This window comes from Malus sylvestris, chromosome 17, assembly GCF_916048215.2.
Source record: "Malus sylvestris chromosome 17, drMalSylv7.2, whole genome shotgun sequence".
Taxonomy (NCBI): domain Eukaryota; kingdom Viridiplantae; phylum Streptophyta; class Magnoliopsida; order Rosales; family Rosaceae; genus Malus; species Malus sylvestris.
The window spans coordinates 15,983,920-15,995,088 of NC_062276.1; the positions used below are offsets into that span (position 1 = coordinate 15,983,920).

General features: G+C 35.0%; 1 protein-coding gene across 1 annotated transcript; it reads left to right on the plus strand.

Annotated features, from left to right (window-relative positions):
• The first annotated feature begins 4,660 nt into the window (after positions 1–4,660).
• Positions 4,661–6,421, plus strand: LOC126611996 (vegetative cell wall protein gp1-like). The gene is made up of 2 exons (XM_050280282.1): positions 4,661–5,217; positions 5,960–6,421. Exons 1-2 carry the CDS (start codon positions 4,904–4,906, stop codon positions 6,009–6,011), a joined length of 366 nt encoding a protein of 121 aa, XP_050136239.1. The 5' UTR covers positions 4,661–4,903; the 3' UTR covers positions 6,012–6,421.
• Positions 6,422–11,169: the final 4,748 nt, after the last annotated feature.

Sequence of the window (11,169 nt, forward strand, 5' to 3'; positions counted from 1 at the left end):
TTCAGGTAAGGTTATTATGTTGATTGGAATTATTGAATCATTATGGCATGCATATATTCATATAGTATGCTCATCATTGCTACACCCAGGTGTTAGTGCTCAACCCAGGGCTAGGCTAGTCTTTCACGTGTTGTTCACATCAGCACCGCACGCTCGCCTTGGATCCAAGTAGGTGTTAGTCCTGTCGTACATATTGCAATAGGCAATTTTGACTCGTATGTGACAGCGAATAGCGCTAGTCTTCACATGATTGTAGCACTACAACGTTTATTATTACACCTAGTCCTGTCGTACAGGTCACATTAGGTGACTCCGACTCATGTGTTAGCATAGATGGATGAGCAAATTAGTTCAGTCGTACAGGTCGCATTAGGCGACTCTGACTGGTGTGCTAGCATAGGTTGTTAAGCACCTGATTTTACTTATATTATTGTTGAGATTTTGGGATTTTCGGATGTCATGCCTTATTTACGATGTGCAGGCTACGATAAGTATCTTCATACTATACGTAGTATGTATATTTTGGGAACTATACATGCTTTACAACGAGGTGTTATAACGTTTTCAAAGGTTTTTATTAAAACTTTATTTTCAAGCCCACTCACCCTTGTTTTTCGCCCCTCCAGGTTTTAGTAGCCGAGCTTTCATATCGACGAGGATTCTTGGCAAAATCTTGGGGTAGACGGTTACCTTCGATGATATAATTTCTCATCCTATTTTATTGTACTGTACTTATGCTCTGTCATCACGTGTGAATTGGGTTCATTTCCGCTCATAGCGCACTCTTATAATTAGGCACTTCTAGGTTTTAATTTATTCACATTTCCACATCACTACACTTTATGGCTTCGTCACCTTCCAGGTGTCGGCCAACATAGCTCGATTCGGAGTCCAGGTGGACGTTCCGGGTCGGGGTGTGTCAAAAATGATTTCTAAGATTAGCTTAACTCCTCACTTTTATCCCTGAGATTTGAAATCAATAGAAGAAGTCCATGAGTTTCGCCACCATCAATCATTTTTGTTCGTCCATGAAAAATTATGTTAAATAAGGACTAGAATGACAAAAGTATTCTCAATTTAATAAATAATAAGAAAATGATTGGACAAAAATTGACGGTATTTTTGCAATTTCATTCTTATTTAATGAAATTTTTTCACGGAATTATCAAAATGATTGATAGTGGATAAACTCAAAAACCAATCCTATAAATTGCAAATATATAGACCATTTTAACTAAAAAAACCTATATGTAAGTGTCGTATAAAATCACAGTTTGTGACAAGACCTGAGAGGATTTTGTTCTCGATCAGAAATTTCATTAAAATTAAAATAGAATCAAATCTCATTCTCATTCTCCATTGAAATTTCTGATCAATCTAAATTTGGTAGGTCACAGCTTCTAATCAACCTGCAAACAACCTGTACTTATATATAGGGTCCAGGACCTTGGTACAAACCTATTAAAAACAGGATTGGTGTCCAACTAAACCATGATACACAATTTACTTATAGAGAATGAGAATAAAATAGTTATGATTTCCTACATTTACTAAAATATAATATTATGTTTGGATGAGAGAAATAAATTTGAGATTTTGACAAAAATCAGAATTTATAAATTGACATTCACCAATTCTCTTGTTTAGATTTATAAACATAGAAATTTAGAATTTCCGCATGGAAAAAAAACTTAGAATTTGAGACCTACAATTCCCAAGTTTAACATTATGTTTGGACGAAGAAATTTAAGATTACTAAGGAATTTCAAAATGACGGAAATTGAAATGACAAGATTTTATTTTCTAAAATTTGTAAATTTTCTTGTTTGGTTAACCTAAAAGAACAATGGAGTTGAATACGAAATTTGTTATTTTTAACTCAATCATAGAAATTGGGAAATGACACCTATTTACATGGAATTGAACTTGGGAATTGGAGATCCCAAATTCGAAGTTTTTTTTTCCACGTGGAAATTCTAAGTTTCTATGTTTATGAATCTAAATAAGGGAATTGGCGCATATCAATTTATAAATTCTAACTTTTACCAAAATTCCAAGTTTATTTCACTCATCCAAACATAGTGTAAATTTTATGGAAAGATGTGTCATTTCTCAATTTCTATAAGTGAGAGTTTAAAAATAAAAATTTCGTATTCAAATTTTATTGTTCTTTTAGGTTAACCAAACAAGAAAATTCACAAATCCAAGAAAATTAAATTCCGTCATTTCAATTTCTATCATTTTAAAATTCCTTAGTAATTTTAATTTTTTTTTTTATCCAAATAGAATGTAAGCGTTAAAATATGTTGAAGGCATGTTTACTTATAAGGAATGGATATCATTTTTACTCATGTGTTTACTTAAGGACTAAAAGGAGTGTATGATTCTAATTCATGTAAAGGTCGTAAAGGTCGTACCCAGTGCACAAGGCTCCCGCTTTACGCAGGGTCTCGGAGAGGTGAATGTCGGCTAGCCTTTACCCCCATTTATGGAGAGGCTGCTCCCAAGTCTCGAACCCGAGACCTACCGCTCATGGGCGAAGGCACTTGCCATCGCACCAAGTGCGACCTCTTATGATTCTAATTCATGTGTGTCAAAAAAAAAATGAAAAACAAAAGTGGATCCAAATTGTTTCTGGTATCCATGGTATTGTTTATCCCATATCCAATCCTTCGTATCTTCATTCCTTCTCATGATGAGTAAACATGCCTCAATTCCTAACTGTTCATGTGTTTATTGACACATACAATTAGGAAAAGTGTGAGTTTCTCCTTAAACATCGTATTCCAATACCTGATAATCATGATCATCTAAGTTCTGGGAGATCAGTCGATCTGATTCCCTTTTCTTACTTTTCTATTCCAATATTTCTTGAGTCTTTACATTCACATTCCTGTTAAGTAAACATGAACAATACAAAATTAGTCAATGCCCAAAGTAACAAGTACAAACGAGAAGACCTAGTAAGAAAAGTAAACCAGCTTACTAAATTGGCATGTGATTATGTGCATGAAACAAGGAATGAGCAGCTGAGGAGTGCCCATGACAGTTAGGTTATACCTAAGATTCAAACAAAAATAAAACTCCCGGGAAAGTCATGACTTTGCCTCAGAGGGACATATTGTCCTAATTACATACTTCCAAGGCCAAGAAAGAGAGAGGGAGAGAGAACATTGATAAGTGAATTTTATATTATATATTATTCCCTATTTTTAGTATATTTTGGATATTATTTTGGAAGAATTTTGATACTTTGAATTGTATTTTCAATATAGGACTTTCGACGTCTTCTGGAGCAAAACGTGGTCAAACGGATGAATTTTGGAGTAAATCTAGTTGGAGGACGTTCGTGAGTCACTTGGCTTGATCATATCAAAATATCAGATTTTTATACCAAGCGATGATTTTCTGGCGATAGAATAAAGGAGCAGCGTGCAGTGCTGTTAAACTGACGTATTGGGTTTCTTTGGGCTTTTTGGCGTCTAAGATGATGTCTTTTGAGTTCAAAGCCTTCTGCAATTATGTTCAGGACATCTCAAGCTTTATTTCTAGCCTTTTTGGACCTGTTTCGGAGCCCTGAAGATCCAGAAACGTGGCTGTTTTGAGGCTGTGCAGATTTTGGGCGAATTTATGTAGTTAATTTAGAATTATGTTTCCTATTTTATTTCAATTTATTTGATTTCCTAGTTTTATTCTAAGACCTTTTAGGGTTTTATTTTGCAGTAGTATAAATAAGACTTTTAGCCATTAGGGTTGAGGAAGAGAGGCAACATAGGAGAGAACGCACGCACTAATTTAGAGAGACTTTGAAGTTTATTTTCAAGGTGTTCTCTATCCTTATTTTTAATAATATTTCGTTGTATGATTGTTAGTAACTAATTTTCGTTTGCTAGGGCGAAGCCTTGAGCCTTAGCATGAATATGTAGTCTTTATTCAATTGCTTATGATATTATGCATGTATACTTTGAATTATTAATCATTGTGCTTGAACTATCTCTATGTCTTAATGCTTAGCTACCATTAGGATGTTTAGATAAGTAATCGGATGCAATTTGGTCGGAATATCACTGGAGGATTGAGTATTGCTTCTTGTGGTTAATAATTGTAATTTCACCTAAGGCGAATATCACGCTCTTAGGGGTAGCATGGTTTTTCAAAAGGTTTTCATAAAACTTAATGAGTCTTGCATGTTTATATTTGATCTAAATATCACAGGCAGATTGCGTGTTAGATTTACGTTCTTGCTTGAATATCACGAGGAGAATATGCATAAGGAAAACCTAACCTTCAAAGTTGCATGTGTAATTCATAAGTAATTGGTAAAACTACATAGGATTGTTAAGGGGACGGCGCAACCCTAGGTTTTTAGCTTTATTTTCAAAACTATTTTCTTTAGTTTTTCTTTGTTAACTTCTTTAATTGTTTTATTTTAAAATTCGTTTTTATTATTTTAAATTCCCAAATCAACCTTATAGAAATTTTGTTCTAAATAATTAGCTAAGGATTAGTTTAAATATAAATTATTCAATCAATTTCTGTGGAAAACGACCTTGCTTGAGCTGCTACACTACGACAACCTTATGCTCTTGCAAGTATTTGTGTATATATCTTTTTTCTTTACTGGTTGATTTTATCTTTATTTTTGTAGGTTTTAGTTTGTTGATTTTAAGAGCTGTGCAAAGATGAGATTCATGCATCCTAGATTTGCACCACCACAAGGACTGCCTTTGCGAGAGTCATTAACATCAAGGGAATTTGAGCAGAATTATATCACTACAAGGAACTCTCAAAGGCCTAGGTGGGATTCCTCTGCAGAATTTTACAAACCAAGATGGGCAGAGCAGCCTACTTCTATGTGGATGGGTAATCAAACATTAATCTGCATGTTGTGCAAAATATTTCAATGGAGGACGATGATGAGAAAAAAGCCTACGCTTCTCCAACATCATCTCCTCCAACACCATCTCCTCCAACACCTCCCTCTCCACTTCCAATTAGTGTAGGACCCGGCAACCAAAGGTACACATTCTCGCCGTCTCCCTCCCCTTCGCTGCCTTTCTCTCAGCCTCCCTCGAGCCACGCGTCCGCGGAGAACCTCCCTCTTCTGCCTCATGGTCAGAAGCTCCCTAGTAGTCCTGCAGCACCATCACCATTCTCGTTGGATTATCGGAGACCACCCGAGGATTCGGATTCCAAAAGCTCATGCCTTGTAGACTTGTAAGTGCTTTCTATCTCATTACAAACTTAGATAACAACAGCATTAATTAGCATTTAGGGGAACCGTTCTTAGTCAAATTTTTGCTTACCATATTGGATGAAATATAGATTAGTTAGTTAATCAAAACATGTATTTTTGCATTAGAATTTCAGAGTTTTGAATCGGTGTAGTTTTTGCAGTAGTGATCAATTACAGAAACATAATTAGTTTTTAAACACTGATTTTTCCAACATTTAAATGGGAAATGATTTATACTTCCTTATTTGAGAATCATGGCAATGCAATTCAAGCTACTGTATGCAGCAGATGATCCTGGTTGAGGATTTTGACTGGTATAGGCTTTTACTTTTTTACTTCCTTTTATTTGAGAACCATGGTAAATCCACACTGATGTACTTTCTTTGATCCAATCATCCAAAAGCCTAGACCTACCAATCAGAGCTGAGCAAACGTAGAAACACACAGGTAAAAAACAACCACTGCAGACAGTTAACAGTGAAAAATGTAGATTGTTAAAAACAGTTTGAAGACCCTCAGAAGGAAATTAACCTATCTATGAGTTGACTGGTAGTTAAGAAAGTCAACCCATTCAAGTGTTTCACTTGCGAGGGTAAACGCTCTTTTATAATGAGTTACAAGCACCTTGCAACTATTGCGCAAAGTTAACCATATAGCATTTTGCGTTCAATTTATTCAGTTAATTTGAGTAATACTGCTATCTATTTCCTTTTGTGAAAACAGGTTAGCGTGGTTCATAGAAAAATGCTGCAACTGTGGTGCTAAGTCTCAGTAGATTTTTCTCATTACAAATACAAAATGGAAACGCGAAAAACAAAGAGAAAATCAGGAGCAGTCAAACTGTAAAGCTGTAATATATGTTTGCTTGCATTTGGGTTTTACTTTTACCTCCAGGGATTTGGATTTACCAGAGATTTGAAGCTGCAAGTGATTACTTCTAACACATCCTTGATTTCTGCTAACTGACCATTACGATTCATCTCTCATCACATGGGTTTTTTTTTACCCCTCAACTAGTTGAAGACCTGCATGCAGTGAAAGTGAATGAGTATGTTGATCTTATTTTGTAACAATTTATATTCTTTGTGACAATTAATTTTCTGATTGAAAATCGGAGAGATGAGATTCTTGTCACTGTAAATATTTGCTTTGTCATTATTGAGAACGCAGAAAAAATTTGAATTACTTCACGCTGTTTGGTTAATTTGTTTTAACTTTTAATACAGCCCATGTACTTTCTAATATTACTCTCACTCACCACGCTCTATATGTAGACCTCACACTCACCACTTAAATCCCATATCAAACTCTTCGTTCGTTAAAAAAAAAAAAAAAACCTTGTGCATTCGTCTTCTCGACCATGAACCAAAATTAGTTACGAAACGACAATTTCTTCATATTATTAAGACATTGAAAAGCTTGACCCAATTTTGATAACAAAGAGTGAATACATCTATCACTTTGTTTATCATGGATTGAAGTTTTTGCATTTTTTGAATGTGTTATGATCTCGGGTGCATTCAGAAAAAATATATTTTTCAAAAAATCTTATACGGCCTAAATGGTCATTCAATAGTAAAAAAATAATAATTGTGGTATGTATTAAATAATACGTGGGTTGCCAATAAAAAAACACTTAGAATAATTACATTAAATTCATCTAAACTACGTAGAATGAGATTCAGACTAAGGTGGAAATGGTTAGTTAACTTGACTTAACCCGTGTTTGCTTTCCAAGTGCATTTTAACAAAACTTCATGGAGATTTATTTTTGGACAAACATTATATAGATGGGTTAGTTTGTGGTCTATAATTTAATTTCCGCATGTATTAATAGTATTCATATGGTTTGGCCTGGCTGGCATCATGTGGTTTGGTTTTCCAGCGTATAATTTATTTCCTTATGCTGATTACTCTATGATGCAAAGTTATATTAAAAAAAAAAAGAAAAAATATGTTAGATAAGGCTGGCCCATAAACACATTATTGGTGAATGAGTGTTTTTTCTTTTCACCATGCTCACGTAATAGTAATGTGCACTATTTTATTTATTATTGTTGAATGTATTTAAATTTTAAGATTGATTTGATTTATTATATAAATTTCGAAATTAATCTCATCTAATTATGATGAAAAAGATGATAAGTATCACCATCACTTAAAAGTGATGAATAAAAATATTTTTCTTAATAACGAACACACAAAAATAACAATAAAAAAAAGGGAGATATTTATTATAATATGATATGAGCGGCCTCTATGTGCAACAAAAACATGAACACGCGTCCTACATATATGATATCGTTTCACCTATTTTATTTGTCATTACATGGCAAAAAGATAAAAACTTTGGAATCGTTTTCCAAATTGAGTACATCTATATCTACCTCTATCGATCCATAAAGTCAATACCACAGAATGGTGAAGCTTTTGAAATACTTAAAATTGCCATTCTCCTTTTTTTTTTCTTTTTTTTTTTTTTTTGACAAACAATTATCTAAGGAATACCAGTAGCTACTAAGTGGCGCCATTTTCTAGTTTAAAGTACATATTAATATAATCTTATTTGTCAATTAAAATAAGATGAAAAAATTATTTAGTGTTGTATTATAATAAAAAAGTTAAAGGTAGTAACGTAATTTTACAAAATAACATTTTATAGTTTTTTGTATAAGCATCTCCTATACATAATTTTAACATCTCTAATTTCAAAATTTTAAATAAATAAATGAATAAATTAAACCTCTCTCCCTCCCTCCTCACCAAGGTATTAAATATCGGTAATATCGGAAATATCGGTAATCCGAAATCATGGAAATATCGATGGAAATATCGGGATAATATCGATATCGATAAAAATTACATGGAAACTACGGAAATTGCAAGAAAAACTTGGAAATTTTTATTGAAACTTTGCAGGATGTTTATTTAGTCAATTATCTATTAGTTTATCACAAAAAATTGAAAGGAAATGCATTGCATGATGGATTTAACATTATCAAGTTGATTATATAGCGAGCTGACAAACATTGTGAGTGTAGAAAATATGTAGTAATTAATAAAAGAAATTTAAACACACCGTAATCATTTATATATAATGAATTAATACAATATGTAGACAACAAAATCCTTTTATATAGTAAAAAATTTAAGTGTCGTTCGTAATGTATTAATACAAACAAGTTACAATGTTCATAATGTATTAATAAAAACAAGTCTACACGTGATGTCACACCCCACTCCTAATTAAAAATAGTTTTTGGGTCTTGTACTCCCTCTCTCATCTCTCTTCCTTTCTCCCTTCACTCCCTCTTCTGCTCTTCGAAGCTCCCCGAGCTCTCTTTCCCTCAAGTCGCCCTCACCCTCTCCCTCTCTACCCGTGAGCAACATCCATACCCTCTCCCTCTCCGACGACACACGCAGACCACACAGACCACACACACACACGAAGACACGAAGCCCTCGCCGGAGCCACCGGCATCGATCCCCTCCATCAGATCCGACCTCCAGGGCTACACCGAACAGATCCAGGCCTCCGACGAGGACGATCTGTACAGCCGCCTCAAGAATCTGAAGCCGACGTTCTGCCTCCGGAAGCCCTCGTCGACGTTCTGCCTCCGGAAGCCGACTTCTCCTTGTTTCTTCTTCGGTTCTCCCCCCCCCCCATTTCTTCTTCGGCTGTTGTTGCGACGACGACGACGGAGGATCCTCGACGATATTATGGCTAATATCGCGATAATATCGCTAATATCGCGATATTATCGATATTAGCAATATTTGGCCGAAAACCACTCGGATACCACTTAGAATATCCATACCCCGAAAAACCGATAATATCGGCGATATTTCGCCGATATTATCGGCATTTTCTTCCATGCTCCTCACTCCCACTCCCATGTTATCTCTCCCTCTTTTCATCTCTCTTCAATTTAAAAATATATATATATATATATATATTCACACACACTTTGTGTGTAGACATGTACTAATCTCTACTAATTAATGAAACCCTCTTTGTCAACCAAAAGAGGATGAAAAGACAATTTAGTCTTCTATCACACAAAAAAAAAATGATGGGCAATAATGTGATTTCACAAGTCCAAATTTTATTATTTTTTATTGAACCCTCACCTGCAGGCAAGGTATTAAATATCGATGATATCGGAAATATTGGTAGTCCAAAAACACGGAAATATCGATGGAAATATCGGGATATTATCGATATCGATAAAAATAGTATGGAAACCACGGAAATTGTAAGAAAAACTTGGAAATTTTTATTGAAACTTTGCAGGATGTTTATTTAGTCAATTATCTATTAGTTTATCACAAAAAATTGGAAGGAAATGCATTGCATGATGGATTTAACTGATTTAAGTTGATTATATAGCGAGCTGGCAAACATTGTGAGTGTAGAAAATATGTAGTAATTAATGAAAAAAGTTTAAATACACCATAATCATTTTTATATAATGAATTAGTACAATATTTTACACTTTATACATTGCATGGTAAGATACATGAGTGACTTAGTACCACATAGAGTTCCTATGAGGTTCAAAATTTTCACTATCTTCGTCATCTCTATGTGTAGAGTAAGTGTATTTTAGCATATTTTCACAAAAACATAAGTGATATGGTGGTCAAGGTGTTGAAGGAGTAAAATGGGAGGGGTTCAAATCCCCTTGTTGTTGTTTTAAATATAGAAAATTTTCCTAGATAATAAATATTAGCTTGCAAGCTTTGCAGACATCTTAACAACTATATAAATATTACAGGCTGAATATGTAATTACAAACACATGTATAGCGAGTTGGATAAGGTCTAGGTGTGTGGTTGACAAATGGAGGGATTTAAATCCCCTTGGTGTTTTTTTTTCTTTCTTATTTTCTTTTCCTTTTCCTTTTTTTCTTTTGTTTTCTCCTGCCTTTCAACTAAATAATTCATAATTTATATTTATATAACCTTTATATATATATATATATATATATATATATATAATATATCTCAAACTTTTAAAATTATAAAACACCCACGTAGTGTGGGTGGATCTCAAACTTGGACAACTTTTTAAAATACAAAGAACCCACTACGTGGGTCTCTCCCCTACCCCGAGACCCCATTTCCTTCTCACTCACTTCGACTCTCTCTCTCTCTTCTCTGCACTGTCTCTCTCTCTCGAAACCCTCTTACCTCTCTCCCTCTCTTGCCGTGACCACACACACACACACAGCAGCACCATCTGCTCGACTCGAGCAGATCGAGGAACACATCATCAGTCTTCTCTCTCCCGCCTCTACGAGAATGGCGGAGCCCATAACTTTTCGACGAGTATTCTTTGATTTTCCGGTTAGGTAAGTCTCAGATCTCTCTCTCCGTGTTAGTGTGAAGCTCAAATTAGTTCGATCTGCTGCACTGCCCTTCGTTCACCACCGCAGAAAGAACAGACAGGGAGCGAGCGAGCTGGGGGAGACACACCACACCCACCCCACCGTGATCTCCACCACAGTGGCGCACACTTCGGCGAGCACCATCACTACCTGTGAGAGGCGCAGATCTTGGCAGAGAGAGGCGCAGATCTTGGCAGCTGCAACGATGAAGCTCGGCTGCCGTTCTGACGACGGAGAAAGAGCGATATTATCGATAATATTGATAATATCGCGATATTTTGACGAAAACTAATTAGATACCTATTAAAATATTAGTAACACGAAAAACCGATAATATCGACGATATTTTGCCGATATTATCGGCATTTAAGACCTTGCCTGCAGGTAATGTTAAAATATCTCTAATATTTAAAATTTAAAAAAAAAAAAACCAAAAACCTACCACTTCCCTCCCCCACCCCAAGTTCTCTCTCTCTCTCTCTCTCTCTCTCTTCTGTTCTCATTCTCATTTTCTAAAGAAACGTGTTCATACACATAAAGTGT

Excerpts from the sequence above, each read along its gene's own strand:
- LOC126611996 (XM_050280282.1), top strand. The coding sequence starts at position 4,904 with ATGGAGGACGATGATGAGAAAAAAGCCTACGCTTCTCCAACATCATCT. Across the intron at positions 5,218-5,959 it reads AGCTCATGCCTTGTAGACTT|GTTAGCGTGGTTCATAGAAA; the intron begins GTAAGTGCTTTC and ends TTGTGAAAACAG.